Source organism: Oncorhynchus mykiss, chromosome 19, assembly GCF_057628025.1.
Source record: "Oncorhynchus mykiss isolate SJ-2025 chromosome 19, ASM5762802v1, whole genome shotgun sequence".
In the NCBI taxonomy this organism is placed as follows: Eukaryota; Metazoa; Chordata; class Actinopteri; order Salmoniformes; family Salmonidae; genus Oncorhynchus; species Oncorhynchus mykiss.
Window position 1 is genome coordinate 3,506,927 of NC_143040.1, and position 20,575 is coordinate 3,527,501.

A 20,575-nucleotide genomic window follows, 5' to 3' on the forward strand; every position below is an offset into this window, starting at 1 on the left:
GAAGGAGGAAGAGCAGTAGAGGAGGGAGGAAGAGGACGAGTAGAAGGAGGAAAAGCAGTAGAGGAAGGAGGAGGGAGGAAGAGGACGAGTAGAAGGAGGAAGAGCAGTAGAGGAAGGAGGAGGGAGGAAGAGGATGAGTAGAAGGAGGAAGAGCAGTAGAGGAAGGAGGAGGGAGGAAGAGGAAGAGTAGAAGGAGGAAGAGCAGTAGAGGAAGGAGGAGGGAGGAAGAGGACGAGTAGAAGGAGGAAGAGCAGTAGAGGAAGGAGGAGGGAGGAAGAGGAAGAGTAGAAGGAGGAAGAGTAGTAGAGGAAGGAGGAAGAGGGAAATGAGTAAGAGGACAATTATAAAGAATTCCATAGTTGATGTAACCTTGAATTCATAATATACTTGCTGGCACAGTTTGGTTCAACTCTTAGAATCAACCCTTGTGATCGTCAAGCCTCCACAGGATAACGGGATTACACAACACAATGCAGTTGTGACAACAGGAAGCTGTTCTGTACACCTGGATCTACCTGACATTTACCTATTTTATTTAACCAGGCAAGTCAGTTAAGAACAAAGTCTTATTTTCAATGACGGCCTAGGAACAGTGGGTTAACTGGTCTAGGAACAGTGGGTTAACTGGTCTAGGAACAGTGGGTTAACTGGTCTAGGAACAGTGGGTTAACTGGTCTAGGAACAGTGGGTTAACTGGTCTAGGAACAGTCGGTTAACTGGCCTAGGAACAGTGGGTTAACTGGTCTAGGAACAGTGGGTTAACTGGTCTAGGAACAGTGGGTTAACTGGTCTAGGAACAGTGGGTTAACTGGTCTAGGAACAGTGGGTTAACTGGTCTAGGAACAGTGGGTTAACTGGTCTAGGAACAGTGGGTTAACTGGTCTAGGAACAGTGGGATAACTGGTCTAGGAACAGTGGGTTAACTGGCCTAGGAACAGTGGGTTAACTGGTCTAGGAACAGTGGGTTAACTGGTCTAGGAACAGTGGGTTAACTGGTCTAGGAACAGTGGGTTAACTGGTCTAGGAACAGTGGGTTAACTGGTCTAGGAACAGTGGGTTAACTGGCCTAGGAACAGTGGGTTAACTGGCCTAGGAACAGTGGGTTAACTGGTCTAGGAACAGTGGGTTAACTGGTCTAGGAACAGTGGGTTAACTGGTCTAGGAACAGTGGGTTAACTGGTCCAGGAACAGTGGGTTAACTGGCCTAGGAACAGTGGGTTAACTGGTCTAGGAACAGTGGGTTAACTGGTCTAGGAACAGTCGGTTAACTGGCCTAGGAACAGTGGGTTAACTGGTCTAGGAACAGTGGGTTAACTGGTCTAGGAACAGTGGGTTAACTGGTCTAGGAACACTGGGTTAACTGGTCTAGGAACACTGGGTTAACTGGTCTAGGAACAGTGGGTTAACTGGTCTAGGAACAGTGGGTTAACTGGTCTAGGAACACTGGGTTAACTGGTCTAGGAACACTGGGTTAACTGGTCTAGGAACAGTGGGTTAACTGGTCAAGGAACAGTGGGTTAACTGGTCTAGGAACAGTGGGTTAACTGGTCTAGGAACAGTGGGTTAACTGGTCTAGGAACAGTGGGGTTAACTGGTCTAGGAACAGTGGGTTAACTGGCCTAGGAACAGTGGGTTAACTGGCCTAGGAACAGTGGGTTAACTGGTCTAGGAACAGTGGGTTAACTGGTCTAGGAACAGTCGGTTAACTGGCCTAGGAACAGTGGGTTAACTGGTCTAGGAACAGTGGGTTAACTGGTCTAGGAACAGTGGGTTAACTGGTCTAGGAACACTGGGTTAACTGGTCTAGGAACAGTGGGTTAACTGGTCTAGGAACAGTCGGTTAACTGGCCTAGGAACAGTGGGTTAACTGGTCTAGGAACAGTGGGTTAACTGGCCTAGGAACAGTGGGTTAACTGGCCTAGGAACAGTGGGTTAACTGGCCTAGGAACAGTGGGTTAACTGGTCTAGGAACAGTGGGTTAACTGGTCTAGGAACAGTGGGTTAACTGGTCTAGGAACAGTGGGTTAACTGGTCTAGGAACAGTGGGGTTAACTGGTCTAGGAACAGTGGGTTAACTGGTCTAGGAACAGTGGGGTTAACTGGTCTAGGAACAGTGGGTTAACTGGTCTAGGAACAGTGGTTTAACTGGTCTAGGAACAGTGGGTTAACTGGTCTAGGAACAGTGGGTTAACTGGTCTAGGAACAGTGGGTTAACTGGTCTAGGAACACTGGGTTAACTGGTCTAGGAACACTGGGTTAACTGGTCTAGGAACACTGGGTTAACTGGTCTAGGAACAGTGGGTTAACTGGTCTAGGAACAGTGGGTTAACTGGTCTAGGAACAGTGGGTTAACTGGTCTAGGAACAGTGGGTTAACTGGTCTAGGAACAGTGAGGTTAACTGGTCTAGGAACAGTGGGTTAACTGGCCTAGGAACAGTGGGTTAACTGGCTTGTTCAGGGACAGAACGACAGATGTTTACCTTGTCACCTCGGGGATTTGATCGCGCACCCTTTCCCGTTACTAGTCCAACGCTCTAACCGACTACCTGCCTAGTGGTAATAGTATCAAGACTGCCCAAATGTGGCAAATTGTTTTTTTAATACATTTTCAAGCTCATAACTGTGCACTCTCCTCAACCAATAGCATGGTATTATTTCACTGTAATAGCTACTGTAAATTAGAGAGTGCAGTTAGATTAACAAGAATTTAAGCTTTCTGCCCATATCAGATATGTCTATGTCCTGGGAAATGTTCTTGTTACTTCCAACCTCATGCTAATCACATTAGCCTACATTAGCTCAACCTCATGCTAATCACATTAGCCTACGTTAGCTCAACTTTCCAGATCAAACCTTATTAGAGCCAATGTCTTATTCTCCTGTTGTTGCGTTCCCATGTTACATTTAGTCGCCTTAGTGCACACCTGACATAGCCCTCCCTGTGTAGGTAGGCCTGTAAAAGAAAAACACCTAGGCCAAATACAGAGGTCGTTATTAATTGATGGTGAAAGTGCGCAGGCGCGTTCCCATGGGAGACCCTTGAGCGTCTAGCGGATATGACGGACAGGGGCGGATAACCCCGCGCGGACCTATAGTGCGCCCTCGGCCAGTGCTCGAGCAGCTCCATCTGTTCGCCGTTTCCCTGCGTTGGAGACTGCGGCGCAAGGCGTTTTAACCAAGACTGTGGGTGACGACTCTTTAAGTGTGAATGACGAGGCTTTAATTAAAGGCAGAGAATTAGAATGTCACGGCTACGTTCTGATCGTTCTAATTCTACATCTACGTGGCTAAATGAATGTGCACTAGTTGTAACATCCTGCTGTTCTGATTAAACTTAGCCAATTTGTTTGTGCATAAAAAGTGCATCTATGGGGCTTCACTCGGGCACATTGTACATGTCAAATGAATTCAATACAGGCCATATTGTTTTCGCTGAATTTAGCCTACTCTTCCTTGAAGAATAGTTTACAGCGTAATTGTATATTAAGGCAGTATAATTGGAGGGCGGAATACACCGTGACGCGTTAAGACTATATCTGTGCCATTGCAGAATCCAAAGCCAATAGTCCTTGCAATATACGAGTTGTAATGGGGTACTTTTCTGGGTAAATACTCCCAAAGTATAGGTCAAGTGTTAAATATTGTGCGCAAGCAGAGGACCACAATAGGCACACAGGCCTTTTGCCACAAATCTTTCCTACATACGTCCTACTTCAGAAGGAACGTTTGAACATTTTACAACGTATTTATGATAAGCTTACATACATTTCTCTTAAGAAGCCTGGTTCTTAATTAAAGCACTTGACTGCAATCAGTGATATTCCACAAAGCAGGATTAGCTCTCTCTCTCTCTCTCTCTCTCTCTCTCTCTCTCGTCGTTGGCGATAATCAGATTCACATGCTGTGCCTTGAGATTAGTTACACGCCAAGCGTGTTACAACAATAAGCCTATTGTCTTCGGTTTCATAATATTTATTGTGAAATGTGAATTCTGTGTTTCTATACCAGAATTGTGAAAAAATGCCACATTCATCACGGGTTTCTGGAACCGTCCTAATAGTTAGCAGACATGTTGTTAATTGTTTGTGTGACATTTTTGACATCTCTACATTAAACGGTGTTTAAGAGTAAATACGGTTTTTAAAACAACTCCAAAATGCATTTATACATCCGTCCCCCATATATCCTACAACTGAGGGCTTTAAGGCGCAGCACAGCAACACATAGTTTACATAAACCTTTGTACCAAACGATGTTTTTTTTTTATATACATAAAAAAAAAAATAATAATGACAGATTCAGTCAATTTTATAGTGTTGGGAAGAAATAAGAATGTTATTATACTTATAATTGATATAAAGTTTAAACATGCGTAAAAAAAATAAATCATTACATTCATTTTAAATACATAGTTAATTTAATGAATTGAAAATTAAATATAATACAGTACATGCATGCAAATATAATAGCATCTTTGGCCGTGTTTAGACTGCTGGGAAAAGCTGTTGTTAATAACAGGTTCATAATAATAATATTAATAATAATAATTTAATAAATGAATATTAGACCCACTGTTTTAGGCCTACGCTGGTACTCTGCGAACAGAAACAACTATCTATTATTATAACATAAAACTCAATGTGGAGTTATTCTGCATGTCTTTGTGTGATAGGATATCCTGCAAATATGTTCTTGAGTTTTATATCAACATTGTTGATGTGTGTCAATAAATACAATTGGCGCAGGCTATCGATGTGACAAGTGGGATTGAGCTAGGCCTGAGGTCAACGGGCTATCCTTACAAGTAGGCTTTAAAACACTACATGGGCCAGACTCGACCTTACGTTTTTTAACACGATGATGATGGGGGGGGGAATGCTAAATGCGGAAGCTGAAATTGGCATGATATATCACTTTGTAAACAGTCTTTTTGGCGATGATGCTAACCCTACGCCTCCTTCGAACAGACTAGGCCGGGTTTAAATAGGACTACGTCTCCTTTAAGCAGACTCGGCCTTGTCTACTACAGGACAACGTCTCCTTCGAATAGACTAAAGTACTTGCTGGCATTGGAAAAACATAAATAATGCGTGCTACTGCCAGGGTATACGATGGGCAGGGGCATCGGCATCAAGCATCTTCCCAGCAGGTTATTGTCTTTGTACAAGGCCGGGAGCTGCAGAGCCTTCCCCGGACCCGCGTCGGAGAAATCACCGTTGGGACCATCTAGCGCTGTTGAAATCTGTCTTTTCAATTTATTCCTTCGGTTCTGGAACCAGATTTTGACCTGCGTTTCCGTTAACTGGAGAGAACTGGCGAGGCAGGCGCGCTCGGCGCTGCTAAGGTACCGCTTCGTATCGAAAGTAGATTCCAACTGAAAGATCTGTCTCTTGGAGAAGATTGTGCGAGTTTTTTTCTTGTTTATTATTGACAGTTGTTTTTTCTTGCCGCTGCTATTATCACCGTCTCCGTTGTGATGCGTCGAGGAGCAGTCGTCGCCGCTGTCCCCGCTTTCGAAGCAATTGTCGGTGATCTGTAACGAGTCTTCCCGGGTGATAGCGACGGCCGTGGGTCCTCCGGTTGGGCTACAGTCGTTATCCGGCTCTGAGAACAGAAATGGGACAGAAATTGTATTCCGTAATATATATATAGCTTGACGCTGACAGTTTATCAGGCTACAATATAATGATACACATATAAATGCATTAGGCCCGATGTGTTGAATCAGGCTACAAAACGGCAGTTTAGTCTGCTACAGTGCAGTGTTTAACGTTCATATTTGACCATATTAGGCAACAGTTGCCTACCTGCATCGTGTAGCCTTGTCGCGGGGTCCATTCTCCGTTGATGGTCATCGAACCAGTACAGTCCCGTGCTATTCTGTAGCCTGCTACCGGAATGACAGCTGTCAACTGTCTTCCTACCGTGGTTACCGCTCGAGTATGTCTGCAGGTTCAGAATATTGTCTATGGTGAATTTGAGAGACGCGGCAGTCGGCTTGCATGACGCGTCCACTTTGCTCATCATTTTAGAGAAATGGTCTCTTTTCTCCCGCAAGGAATTTTGGAACCAAATGTCCCTGCGCTCTAGAAGTGGAACTTGGAACTCTCTTTCTCTCTTCCTAACGACGTCTTGACGATCCACGCACCATTTGCTCCATGCGAGGATGATGAGGGGATTGGACTGGGACTTTCACGGCGCGCCTCTCTCTCTCTCTCTCTCTCTCTGCCTCGCCTGTAACTTCCACGGACCGGATGGAACGTTGGTGCGCCCTCGTCCATTGGACAAGAGGAGTGCCTTCGAGGGGCCAATTGCATCAAGGGGAGGGGAAGAGAGAGAGAGAGAGAGAGAGAGAGATGGGGAGTAGAATGTTATCGTTTTCCCCTTCTTTTCTTGAGCCTGGCATCTGGTTTAAAGGCTACGAAAGGAAGAATGGAAATGAATCATTATAAATCATTTAATTTGAGATGTTCTGCATTTGAGGAATTAGCCTATTTTATTTTTCTGCAGACATGGCTTTGGGTTGGTGAATATATAATGTCTAGCTATAGACCCTGCAGTTCTGCCTTAGAAGGTAGGCTTACCTAATACATCCTGTTTTAGACTTAACACCTGGTGCTGACCGGGTCCAATCCCGATGTCCACCGGAACGTTTTTGTCGTTGGGAGAAGCGGAGGTGGATTACGGCGTTTCAGCGTTTTCTTTTTAAATGACTGGCACGCGTTTTAATGAAGTTCACGTTTTAATGAGGCCTTTTCGACGAGCTGTAGTTTTCAAAGTAAAAAAAAAACCCAAGAGAAACACCAATATAAATATATTATAAATAGTATTTACATGAATGTAGCTGGAATAACATATTGAACACAACATTTACTGTAAATTAAAATAGCCTAGCTCCATTTCTATGTGTAACTATTTCCATTTAATTTAGGCCTGCATTGCAATTCTTTAACGCATATTTATGTCTTTGCTTCTTATAAAATCGTTAACTGATAGAAGGGAACGAATAGAATAGAACCCATCAGGCTTCTATCTATATTCAGCCCGCGGTGGATAAAGTCCCCAAACGTCATACTTGAGTCATAGTAAAACAAAATATACACCTTCATAGAAAATGACTCGAGTAAAATTGAAAGTCACCCAGTAAAATACTACTTGAGTAAAAGTCTAAAAGTATTTGGGTTTTAAATAATACTTAAATATGAAAAGTTATTGTAATTGATAAAATAGACTCATGTGTTAAAAGTAAAAGTATAAATAATTTCAAATTCCTTTTACTAAGCAAACCAGACGGCACCATTTCATTTATTATATGTTATTCTACGGATTGCCACGGGGGCCACACTCCAACGCTCAGACATATTTTACAAGCGAAGCATTGGTGGTTAGTGAGTCCTCCAGATCAGAGGCAGTAGGGATGTTCTCTGTTTAGTGAGTCCTCCAGATCAGAGGCAGTAGGGATGTTCTCTGTTTAGTGAGTCCTCCAGATCAGAGGCAGTAGGGATGTTCTCTGTTTAGTGAGTCCTCCAGATCAGAGGCAGTTGGGATGTTCTCTGTTTAGTGAGTCCTCCAGATCAGAGGCAGTAGGGATGTTCTCTGTTTAGTGAGTCCTCCAGATCAGAGGCAGTAGGGATGACCAGGGATGTTCTCTGTTTAGTGAGTCCTCCAGATCAGAGGCAGTAGGGATGACCAGGGATGTTCTCTGTTTAGTGAGTCCTCCAGATCAGAGGCAGTAGGGATGACCAGGGATGTTCTCTGTTTAGTGAGTCCTCCAGATCAGAGGCAGTAGGGATGACCAGGGATGTTCTCTGTTTAGTGAGTCCTCCAGATCAGAGGCAGCAGGGAGGACCAGGGATGTTCTCTTGATAAGTGAATGAATTAGACCATTTTCTTGTCCTGCTAAACATTAAAAATATAACAAGTACTTTTGGGTGTCAGGGGAAAATGTATTGAGTTAAAAGTACATTATTTTCATTAGGAATGTAGTGAAGTAAAAGTAAAAGTTGTCAATAATATAAATAGCAAAGTAAAGTACAGAAACCTCCCCAAAATAACTACTTAAGTAGTACTTCAAAGTATTTTTAAGCCATTGTGTGTTTTGCACAAGGCTATGAGGTATAGGCCTATAATCAATACAATGGCTGAAAGACTACACGCTATAGTGGAGAACAGAGGCCTGTTTAACTAGGCCTGTAAATTATTATTTACAAATGGCAGCCTACACCGGACAAACACGGACGTCGCCGGGCCAATTGTTCGCCGCCTTACGTGACTCCCGATCACGACCGGTTGTGATAGCCTAGATTCGAACCAGGGTGTCTGTAGTGACACCGCTGGCACTGAGATGCAGTGCCTTAGACCGCTGCGCCACTTATTCATATAGACCTAGACTGTGTTTAGGGTAGGCTACTGTTATCCACATGATATTGAGCGTTATATTGATGACTGTTGATTGTCCGGAATAAAGTTAGAACCTTCTATTGTATTGTTTGTTGCGATGATGATCGCGACCATATTTTTGTTGTTGTCCGTTTTTACAGATAAAACCATAGCAGAAGGAATTTGAATTCGTGTACGTTATTTTACCCAGGAAACCCCACGGTCACACACGTTCTCCAAAATGCAAAACGTCTATCGTCTTCGATAGGGGATGTGGTTGTGATGAATATAGTTAGCGTTGTGTTGTTTTACTCCTAAATATGTGTTGTCCTCGGACGTTATCTCAAGTATCCTTCTCCCGAATGAATGGCGGCTCCCACGTACAGATCCTTCTCCCGAATGAATGGCGGCTCCCACGTACAGATCCTTCTCCCGAATGAATGGCGGCTCCCACGTACAGATCCTTCTCCCGAATGAATGGCGGCTCCCACGTACAGGCAGAGGCTACTGAAAGTTTAATGATAATAAATACATATTTATGACAACGAAGTAAAAGCGTTGTTAAATATAAATTGTTATAAATATATATAAATATGTATAAGCTATAATCCTATTATTTCGGATTATAAGAGAGGCTACTTTAGTGGGTCCGTGGATCCTCTGAATAAAACGTCTACCCGTGTTGTAAATAAATAACATACTATCATAGTTTCATTTATTTGTATTTCCCCTTTATTTAACCAGGTAGGCCAGTTGAGAACGAGTTCTAATTTACAACTGCGACCTGGACATAGTTGCCTACTACGGGCCATAGTAGGCTACTATGCAGGGTTGCAAGTTCAAACCCCCCGAGCCGACAAGGTACAAATCTGTCGTTCTGCCCCCTGAACAAGGCAGTTAACCCACTGTTCCTAGGCCGTCATTGAAAATAATAATTTGTTCTTAAGTGACTTGCCTAGTTTAAATAAAGGTAAAAATAAAATAGAAATATAGAACTATGAGTCCTACCGTATAGGTCTATTAACCAACTAACTATATGGTTCAACTGTTTCTTATACAGTCGTCTAGTCTACTGAGGCTCACAATCACAGCTTGCCAGCTGCCAGCCAGCTCAGGCCTGGTGTTGCAGTAGCGTGATGTCATATTTATGTAATAGTGCCTATAATTCATTTGTCCTCACCAACGTCCTGTCGATGACCCCCGTGTGTTTTATAAATATGAATGATGACATCAGACCATATTTCCTCTAATGGAGAGACGGGTGTTCCCAGTTCAGTTGCAGGGCAGAGAGCATGTTAGGCCTGCATGCCGGGCAAGGCCATGTTCAAAATAATTCAATGAAGTCAAATGTTTTTTTTCCCCCAAGGAAACGTGTCGCGAGCTTCTTTTATATATATATATATGTATAGATTTCAAATAGGCATTTTGTTTTTTCTTCTCCGCTCCCCTACTACTTTAGGCTACACATTTCATTTTGTATCTTTTACAATTAACTTGTGTTTTAAGAAGTGAAGGTCTATACGCTGATATGTGTGAGAACTCGCGCTGCCGGGACGGAGGACTTGTGCAGTTCGCTGCACGCTACGTCTTCTGTCCTCGTCCGTGTCTATTTTGACGGAAGTAAAACTGGCGAAATAAAATATACACGTCTATATTTGTAGCCTATAGTCCGGGAGGAGCCAATAGATTGGGTAAATTCCGATCAAATGACTTACAATTTCACATGGATTGATCAACTGTAGGCTACAGTTGATCGATCAATCGAATCTCATTGCAAGTTCAACTCTGGGACGTTAGTCGAAATAGCTCAGCACGTCGCCGGAAGACACACAAGACAACAGCAGACACACACACACACACACATCACTCATATCTTGTGATTCGTTTATTTAGAGCTATATTGTGGAGAAAAAAAGTGACGTAAGAAACGGGCTTTGAATATAAAAGTATTTGCACAAATAAATGTCTATAAAAAAAAAACATATCAATGTGGACCGGCACAAACACTATCATTATCTAGTGTGGCGATAATATAATAAAGTGGTACAATTACAACATTTAAAAAACACCGCGATCAATTGTAAATCTAAAGGCCATATCTTCTAACTGTTTTACTTGTATAGTTTTCTGCGGCCATTGCAGTTATTGTTATTGCACGATTCGCTATCTTCAATAATTGAATAAATTACTGACATGACGTGAACAAAAAAAAGTAGTGAAAGCTCCGTAACGGTCTTTACACCAACCCGGTAATTTGCGAGCGTAGTAAACTCATGGAGTGCGCAAAGGAGGAGTAGGGATAGTTCACAGGGTTTGAGAAACTCATCAAACGCGGGGACACCTGGGACACGTTGACGTTGAAACCCAACGTCGAGGGCGTGGAGCTTTTGTGATATAGAATCGGAACTCGGACTATCCGTTGGGACGAGTGGGAAACGTTTGCGGTCTCTTGATCCGCGGCCATCTGTCTCTTCCATTTGTTCCGTCGATTCTGGAACCAGATTTTCACCTGCGTTTCCGTTAGCTGGAGAGAGGCCGCGATACCTGCCCGTTCAGAAGTGCTCAGGTACCGTTTCATATCGAACGTCGACTCCAACTGAAACACCTGACTCCGACTGAAAACGGTTCTAGTTTTCTTCTTCCGGACAGAGCTCGGGTCCAGAGGGGCTTCCGGGTCCGACTGATCGTCAAAGGCGTTCTGCGTCTCGTCGTTGTCGTCGGTCAGGAAGCTGTCTGCCGTTTTCCGTCCCGTTTTGTCGCTGCCTTCTGTGGGTTCTTCTGGCACGGCGGGAGAAACGGAGTCTCGGTCGCTGGCTGAGTGGGAGCAGCAACGGTCATCTGAGCATCTACTGTCCTCTTTGGGATCTGTGGGGAAAAAATACAACATGAATTAAATGTGAATCGATTATGGACACATGGCATCCAAAGTCTGAATGATTTCAATAGGCTGTTGGTGAGGAACAAAAGTTGGCCATAAAAACAAAGGGGTAAAATATAATAGGCCTGTACCTATAGTTAATCTTTGAGTTTAAAGAGTAATGGAAAGATAACTGGTAAAGAGATAACTGATGGAGAGATAACTGATGGAGAGATAACTGATGGAAAGATAACTGATGGAGAGAGAACTGATGGAGAGATATCCAGTGGAGAGTTAACTGATGGAGAGAGAACTGATGAAGAGATATCCAGTGGAGAGTTAACTGATGGAGAGAACTGACGGAGAGATAACTGATGAAGAGATAATAGGATGGAGAGAACTGACGGAGAGATAACTGATGAAGAGATAATAGGATGGAGAGATAACCGATGAAGAGATAATATGATGTAAAGATAACTGATGGAGAGATAACAGGATGAAGAGATAACATGATGGAGAGATAACAGGATGAAGAGATAACATGGAGAGATAACAGGATGAAGAGATAACATGATGGAGAGATAACAGGATGAAGAGATAACATGATGGAGAGATAACAGGATGAAGAGATAACATGATGGAGAGATAACAGGATGAAGAGAACTGATGGAGAGATAATATGATGGAGAGAACTGATGGAGAGATTATATGATGGAGAGATAACAGGATGTAGAGATAACTGATGGAGAGATAATATGATGGAGAGATAACTGATGCAGAGATAACCAAGCTGGACAAGGGCCTACCCATTCTGAATAGTAGAATGCGCTCAAAACGGGCACCCTATTCCCTAAATAGTGCACTACTTTTGACCTAGGGCCCTATTCCCTAAATAGTGCACTACTTCTGACCTAGGGCCCTATTCACTATATAATGAACTACTTCTGACCTAGGGCCCTATTCACTATATAATGAACTACTTCTGACCTAGGGCCCTATTCACTATATAATGAACTACTTCTGACCTAGGGCCCTATTCACTATATAATGAACTACTTCTGACCTAGGGCCCTATTCACTATATAATGAACTACTTCTGACCTAGGGCCCTATTCAATATATAATGAACTACTTCTGACCTAGGGCCCTATTCACTATATAATGAACTACTTCTGACCTAGGGCCCTATTCAATATATAATGAACTACTTCTGACCTAGGGCCCTATTCAATATATAATGAACTACTTCTGACCTAGGGCCGAGGGAATAGGGAGCCGTTTGGGACATACGTTTTAGTCTGACTGCTGTTGATACATTTAAAAAAAAAATGCTTTTAATTTATTTAACCTTTATTTAACTGGGTGAATGGAGGCCTACAAAGACCTGGCATCCAAATATGAACAAAGTTAACTAACAACAACCCTCCTAACCAGGACACGAAGACCTTCAAATGGCACCCTATTCCCTATAGAGTGAACTACTAGTGACCAGAGCCCTATTCCCTATCTAGTGCATTATTTTAGACCAGGACCATAGGACTCCAAAGTATAGGGAATAGGGCTCCATGGGATTTAACCTTGTGCCTGTACGGCTGTTCTGAAGAGACCAAGACCCCTGTTCCCTGGGGTCATCCACTCGGACAAACTAATTGCACTCTTGAGCCTTTAATGAGTTTGGAATGGCTGCAGAGAGAGAGGAGGGAAAAGAGAGAGAGGGGGGGAGGGGGAGGGAAGAGAGAGAGAGAGAGGGGGAGAGAGAGAGAGAGAGAGGGAAGAGAGAGAGAGAAAGAGGGAGGGAAGAGAGAGAGAGGGGGGGACTCCAAACATGAGCTCACTGCTTCTGTTAGTTTTACCAAATGAAGCAAACAGGGGCCTCGTTGACCCTCCAGAGGACACTTCCCTCTATCAGTAGACTGGCTGACCAGACAGGACCAGAGGACACTTCCCTCTATCAGTAGACTGGCTGACCAGACAGGACCAGAAGACACTTCCCTCTATCAGTAGACTGGCTGACCAGACAGGACCAGGGGACACTTCCCTCTATCAGTAGACTGGCTGACCAGACAGGACCAGAAGACACTTCCCTCTATCAGTAGACTGGCTGACCAGACAGGACCAGGGGACACTTCCCTCTATCAGTAGACTGGCTGACCAGACAGGACCAGGGGACACTTCCCTCTATCAGTAGACTGGCTGACCAGACAGGACCAGGGGACACTTCCCTCTATCAGTAGACTGGCTGACCAGACATGACCAGACAGGACCAGGGGACACTTCCCTCTATCAGTAGACTGGCTGACCAGACAGGACCAGGGGACACTTCCCTCTATCAGTAGACTGGCTGACCAGACAGGACCAGGGGACACTTCCCTCTATCAGTAGACTGGCTGACCAGACATGACCAGGGGACACTTCCCTCTATCAGTAGACTGGCTGACCAGACAGGACCAGAGGACACTTCCCTCTATCAGTAGACTGGCTGACCAGACAGGACCAGAGGACACTTCCCTCTATCAGTAGACTGGCTGACCAGACAGGACCAGAGGACACTTCCCTCTATCAGTAGACTGGCTGACCAGACAGGACCAGGGGACACTTCCCTCTATCAGTAGACTGGCTGACCAGACAGGACCAGGGGACACTTCCCTCTATCAGTAGACTGGCTGACCAGACAGGACCAGAGGACACTTCCCTCTATCAGTAGACTGGCTGACCAGACAGGACCAGGGGATACTTCCCTCTATCAGTAGACTGGCTGACCAGACAGGACCAGAGGACACTTCCCTCTATCACTAGACTGGCTGACCAGACAGGACCAGACAATCCCAATATGGCACCCTATTCCCTATATAGTGCACTACTTTTAACCAGGGCCTATGGCCATATGGCACCGAGTTTAGTCTAACGTAACAGGGCAGGTCGCAGTTGTAAATGAGAACTGGCCTTCCTGGTTAATGAATAAAGGTGAGTATTTATTTATTTATTTATTAAATAGAGCTGATAGGGGCCCATTGGGCTCTGGTCTAAAGTAGTGCACTATATAGGGAATAGGGCTCTGGTCTAAAGTATTGCATTATATAGGGAATAGGGCCCTGGTCTAAAGTAGTGCACTATATAGGGAATAGGGCCCTGGTCTAAAGTAGTGCACTATATAGGGAATAGGGCCCTGGTCTAAAGTAGTGCACTATATAGGGAATAGGGCTCTGGTCTAAAGTAGTGCACTATATAGGAAATAGGGTTCCATTTGCTATCCGACCTATAGTGACAGGCAGTGTGTGTAATTAGAGATATAGGCTTAGTCAAGATGCGCGATAGGACTATCACGACACACGATATAGACGTAACATATAACACATGTCGGCGTAACATGATACGCGTAACATGATACCCGCGACGTAACATGCATGGCGACGTGTGGTTAAACCTCCTTGGCAGCTCTCCCTGGTAAAAATAGTTTATTTTTTATTTTTACCTCAATGGGACTGATAGGTTATTGTGAGATGTTCTTGGCCCTAGGTGTAGACTACAGACCTAAAACCTCGTGTTGTTATAGCCTAATATAACCGGGCCATTCAAACCCTTCGATCGCAATGAGAAGCTGTTTTTTATTTTCACATTATAGACTATCCTACCAGCTTCGATCATGCAGTCAAAGATAATTATAGGAATATGTATCTAACGGAATACAGACATATTACTGTATTGCCCATGCAGTCACATTTAAATGATGGCTGTTTTCGGCATTTTATTTACAATTGAACTCATACAGTAGATTCGATTATGCAGTTAATAAAAACAATTAAACACAACTATTTATCCAATAAAATAAAGATATGGGCAACTTACTGTTGGACCTTTTGAGACTGAGTGGTTTGACGTTAACGGCTGCGGCTCCTCTGTTCCGTTCTAATTGCGAGTCTCTCCGGGGGGAACCCTCGGCGCCGAGGCCGGAGCAGGCTGCCACTTGACCGGCCACTTGGCTGGGGTGTCCCGCTAAGACTCGGCTAGGGTAGACCATCTCATTCCGCTCCATACTCTCCTCCGCGGTCCTGCTACTATACTGGCTGTTGTTGTTGTTGACCTGTCGGTTGAAATGCGTTGACTCTCCATTCTTCCTCGAGCCGAGTAGGTTTTCGATGTAAAACGAGGAGAATTTTGACGGTGTCGAAGCCTGAGTGTCTGTCGCCTTGTCGTGCATGATGTTTTTAAATGAAAAGCATATGCAAATTCCTGGCCACTCAAACAAAACAATTACGACGGGTCCTCCTGCGTCCGTCCAGTTGACGACGAGCACGTGTGTTCTGTTACTCCGCACAACAAAACAGTTATTTTCGTTGTTGTTGATGTGTGTCCCGGTCGGATCTTAAAAGCACCATCTCAACCGGGTTTCTCCATTCTCCCCTGTTTATAAATGATAAATCCTCATCACCGAAACGTGGAAATCGTTACCAGGGCGGCCCTGGAGCTCCGTAGTGCCAGCACAGCACCGGGCAGAGACCGGAGAGGTTGTAGCCTACAGCGGGGAAGCGAGTCAAGGCAAACGGTTGACGAGCGGAGGGTATCCGCTGATTGGACAAGCCACAATATCAAATGGGATGACTCCAGGAGAGGAGAGAGAGGTTTCCGTCGCAAATGGCACTCTATCCCTTACACAGTGCACTACTTTTGACCCTAGCCCTACAGACCCTGGTCAAAGGTATGTACTATAAAAGGAATAGGGTACCATTTGGGACGGAGCCGAGAATTACTCTGTCTGACGGGGACTCGCCTCTCGCCTCTCGCCTCCCCTCAGTTACTGCTGCAGGCGCGTGTGTGTGTGCCTGCGTGCCCGCGTGCACCACCGGGGCCAGGGAGACCCCCCCCCCCAGTCATTCAGTGAAGAGCCTTTATTTGGGTCAATTAGGAGGCAAATTAAAATACAGGAAGAGATAGAGAACACTGTCCTCCTCCTCGCGGGTCCCGTATGGTTCTACGTTCCACAGCGCTGCACGCGGAAGGAAGAGCCGTCTGTATCTACTACTGTACATACACCACCGCCTATTGGCTAACCGGGAAAATGCAGTACGCTGCTTGACATGTAGGCTCTAAAAAAAGGGGACTCTAAAATCATTATAGTTGAAAAAAATAAAAAAATAAAAAACTTAGAGCCCATTTTCTTGTAGACGAAAAATGCGCTGCGTATATCTCTCCGTATATCTCTGCGTTTATCTCTGCGTATAGCTCTCCGTAAAGCGTTAATTGGTTCTATTGTAGAGCTGGGACCATAAACAGCTAATGATCGACACAAACCAACCTGATCATTTATCGCTGGTATTTAGCTGATAGCATTCCTTACAGATAAGACGTCTTCACTAGAGAAATTATACGACTGTTAATATGAAGTACTAGTAGTAGATAATACAATGTAAAAAAAGCTGTAGTATGTATTAAAGTTAGAAACGTATCGTTCTATTCATCATTATCGCTTCAATTCAGGTAATTTACCGTAATATGGATTTTCTGTCAATATTTTCCAGCTCTATAGGCTAATTAATGTAGGCTTACCGAGTGCGCTTTTCTGTGGGAGTTGATAAGTAAAGGCTAATTAATGTAGGCCTACCGAGTGCGCTTTTCTGTGGGAGTTGATAAGTAAAGGCTAATTAATGTAGGCCTACCGAGTGCGCTTTTCTGTGGGAGTAGATACGTAAAGGCTAAATATGTTTTGTTATTTTATCTCTCCGTTCTGTGTATTACTAGGGCTCTATGTTATGTTATGACCCTGTCGTCTTGACTGTATGTTAAACCTTAGCTAGGAGAGACCATTTCGGCTATAGCTTCATTTTTCTAATCGATTTTTTTTTTTCGAGCATATTGAGGAAAATAAAATTAATCGTAGGCGGTTGTCTTCCTGCTGTCGAAGTGTATTATTTCAGAAATCTCCCATTCACACGGGGGAGGGAAGTTCTGCTGTTAGAACCGAGGACACGTGACATATTGTTTTTGAGTCGTCATTATTTCTCTCCGGCTCCAGAGTGACGCAGCGGTCTGAAGGCACTGCATTTCAGTGCACGAGGCGTCACTACAGTCCCCTGATTCGAATCCAGGCTGCATCACATCAAGGCCGTGATTGGGAGTCCCATAGGGTGGCGCACAGTTGTCCCAGTGTCGTCCCGGTTTGTTTTCGGTGCAGGCCGTCATTGTAAATAAGAATTTGTTTTTTAAATAACTGACTTGCCTAGTTAAATAAAGAAAACATACTATCACAATGTAAAGTCTTATTATCGTGTAAGATTTATGGCCTATCGCCCATTGCTTTGCTTTCAACTTCGGCCCTACAATACATTCCAACATCATTTGGATTTTATTTTGGTCTGGACACGGAAAATAACGGTATTTAAGACCTATACCCTACACTGGCCTGTATTACATAAATAATACAGATAAAACACGTAGGCCTGAAACACGAGTTCAATAAAACGAGTAGGTCTACAAACCCTAGCCCGGGATCGGAAGGAGAGGAATTATGTTAGGAAGCAACAGGCAGTCTGGCGGTTCGAATCCCCGTAGACAACGAGGTGGAAAAATCTGTCGATGTGCCCTTGAGCAAGACACTAAGCCCATTTTAATTGCCCCTGTAAGCCGCTCTGTATACGAGCGTTTGCTAAATGACCGAAACATAAAATGATGTCACAATGCGCAGGTAGTCAAGAACAGCCGAGATCGCCTATAATTTATTTGAATGAACACAGAATATGTTTAGAATTGTCCGTGTCTGTCATCCAGCTCCTCGAGTGGCCTGTGTTCTGAGCTATCCGTGTTTTTGGGCATTAATTATGGTTGAAGTTGATATTGACTTTCCTAATGAAAAACACCGTTTCATCATCCTCCATAGAAATATTAAAATGATCGCCGACGTCCGCTTTTACCCTTCTGGGTGACATGGCAACCAGACACGCTTTTACCCTTCTGGGTGACATGGCAACCAGACACGCTTTTACCCTTCTGGGTGACATGGCAACCAGACACGCTTTTACCCTTCTGGGTGACATGGCAACCAGACACGCTTTTACCCTTCTGGGTGACATGGCAACCAGACACACTGTTACCCTTCTGGGTGACATGGCAACCAGACACGCTGTTACCCTTCTGGGTGACATGGCAACCAGACACGCTTTTATTATTTCTTCATTATTTCTTTCAATGGAGTCAGCAGCAGTGATGACCTTTACCGGGACCACTGGCTCTCCTCACCCCGCTTCTCTCTCTCTCTCCCTCTCTCGCTCTCTTTCTCCATCCCACTCTCTCTCTCTCTCCTTATCTCTCCCCCTTACCCCCCTCACTCTCTCTCTCCTTTCTCTCTATCTCTCCCCCTTACCCCCCCACCCCCCCTCTCTCTCTCTCTCTCTCTCTCTATCTCTTACCCCCCACCCTCTCTCTCTCTCTCTCTCTCTCTCTCTCTCTCTATCTCTCCCCCTTACCCCCCCCTCTCTCTCTGTCTCTCCCTCTCCCTCTATCTCTCCCCCTTACCCCCCCTCACTCTCTCTCTCCATCTCTCCCCCTTACCCCCCTCACTCTCTCTCTCCTTTCTCTCTATCTCTCCCCCTTACCCCCCACCCTCTCTCTCTCTCGCTCTCTCTCTATCTCTTACCCCCACCCTCTCTCTCTCTCTATCTCTCCCCCTTACCCCCCCCCCCTCTCTCTGTCTCTCTCTCTCTCTCTCTCTCATAGCACCTATAGGCCAGAGTTAGCCCTTGACCACGGATCAGAGAGCACGCTCCTCTTTACACGACACTCAATAACGTGAATGAAACGGCACTATGACCCCGTGCTTAAAGAGGTCACGCACCTGTCATGTCTGGTTGGAGTGAAGGCCGTATTAGCGCGTGGTTCGTTGTTGATGATGTCTTGTATTTTTGGGGGGTGGTTGGACTTAGTGGGTAGAAGGGTAGATGGATTTTTGGGGTCTCTTAATCTTTGTTCTACAAAGGGAAGAAAAACAAAACAAATTAGTCGATAAAATTGTAATTACGTTAGCTGATATATTTTATGAGTTACAGTATGAGTGAATTTATTTATTTTACTTTGGCTACTTTTAGTTATTTTTCTGAAGTATTGAAAGCCTGTTTTGGTGAACAAATGAAAAGCTGCATTGTTCAAAACCCGAGCGCAAACTGATTAGACATACAACGTATTTCTTACCATTGTTTATTAATGCAGCTCAAAAATACAACCCCCAAATATATTGTCATATCGGCCCACTGAACCACCTCATCCTTTGTATTTCAACCCATCATTTTGAGTTGACCGTTAAAATATCGTAAGAAATAAATGAGAATTTGCGACACATTATTATTTTTTAAAATCAAACCTTATGGAACATCATTTGTTTATGTCGTCATACAATTGATGCTATAATAGTTTGTTTATGTCGTCATATAGTCCAATTGATGCTATAATAGTTTGTTTATGTCGTCATATAGTCCAATTGACGCTATAATACTTTAAATTGATTTAATCCACCGAAAATTTTAATAAACAAGTCATTCAATAACAACAAAGAATATTACGACTTATTTATGGAATCCAACGCTCACGTTTTCTCTTAGGTTATCGTTGTAAAAAACATTACCGCAGTCATGGCGCATTGAGACCATATTCGATAAAAACAATGTTGAATGTACTTCTTTTTTTTTTTTTTCGTGCCCGAATTAATCACATTGTTGATCCCAAATAATAATACTTGGCCTGTTTGTAGGTTTATTCTTTGTGCTAAATATTTGTAAAATGTTACGGTTTTGTCAGGTCGGATTTGTTATTTCATGGGTAGCTCAACAACGTCTGATCAATTTACGAGCGGAGAAACCTGTCCGGTGTCCTTGATAGAAGACGCATTGTTTCACTCCGTTAGATCTTAAAATGAAATAAACTTGCTAGGAATTGTGGTTGTTATGGTTATGCCATTATCACTCGAAATACCTTGAATTTCAACGTTGAAAACAACCACTAAGTCAAGCCTGAGTCATTTAATAGGCGGACAAGTCATCCGTCGTATCCGCACTGGGCAAAAACTGGTTGAATTAAAGTTTGTTTCCACGTCGTTTCAACCAAATAAATGAACGTGAAGACGGTGAATCAACGCGGACAACCCATTGGATTTGCACAAAATCATCAAGGTAAGTTCATTTCATATTTTTTTTTAAAACCTAAATCCAATGACATGGTGATTATTTGTAGTTGCTGTTTCACATCGAAATCGCCAAAATAGTTGGAAAAGTTCAAACGTAAATACAAAATTAGACGTTGAAATGACGTCTGTGCCCAGTGGGATCTCTTGATTAAGAACACATTGTATTGTAATTC

At 43.8% G+C, this 20,575-nt stretch overlaps 2 protein-coding genes across 3 annotated transcripts; both read right to left on the reverse strand.

The window, feature by feature from the left end:
* Positions 1 to 3,959: 3,959 nt before the first annotated feature.
* Positions 3,960 to 6,899, reverse strand: LOC110497187 (uncharacterized). Its single transcript, XM_090209874.1, has 3 exons — positions 6,585 to 6,899; positions 5,808 to 6,297; positions 3,960 to 5,604 (listed from the first exon to the last, which is right to left on the reverse strand). Exons 2-3 carry the CDS (start codon positions 6,025 to 6,027, stop codon positions 5,024 to 5,026), a joined length of 801 nt encoding a protein of 266 aa, XP_090066000.1. The 5' UTR covers positions 6,028 to 6,297; positions 6,585 to 6,899; the 3' UTR covers positions 3,960 to 5,023.
* A 3,347-nt stretch (positions 6,900 to 10,246) lies between these two features.
* Positions 10,247 to 19,194, reverse strand: LOC110516353 (homeobox protein HMX1-like). Of its 2 annotated transcripts, none has more exons than XM_090209875.1 (2): positions 19,062 to 19,194; positions 10,247 to 11,244 (listed from the first exon to the last, which is right to left on the reverse strand). In XM_090209875.1, the coding sequence occupies exons 1-2, from the start codon at positions 19,066 to 19,068 to the stop codon at positions 10,616 to 10,618; spliced, it is 636 nt and encodes a 211-aa protein (XP_090066001.1). In that variant the 5' UTR covers positions 19,069 to 19,194; the 3' UTR covers positions 10,247 to 10,615. The 2 variants fall into 2 exon arrangements, with proteins under 2 accessions (XP_090066001.1, XP_036790041.2); XM_036934146.2 differs by lacking the exon at positions 19,062 to 19,194 and adding an exon at positions 15,083 to 16,042.
* Positions 19,195 to 20,575: the final 1,381 nt, after the last annotated feature.

Excerpts from the sequence above, each read along its gene's own strand:
- LOC110497187 (XM_090209874.1), bottom strand. The coding sequence starts at position 6,027 with ATGATGAGCAAAGTGGACGCGTCATGCAAGCCGACTGCCGCGTCTCTC. Across the intron at positions 5,605-5,807 it reads GACAAGGCTACACGATGCAG|AGCCGGATAACGACTGTAGC; the intron begins GTAGGCAACTGT and ends TTCTGTTCTCAG.
- LOC110516353 (XM_036934146.2), bottom strand. The coding sequence starts at position 15,434 with ATGCACGACAAGGCGACAGACACTCAGGCTTCGACACCGTCAAAATTC. Across the intron at positions 11,245-15,082 it reads CAGTCTCAAAAGGTCCAACA|ATCCCAAAGAGGACAGTAGA; the intron begins GTAAGTTGCCCA and ends TTTTCCCCACAG.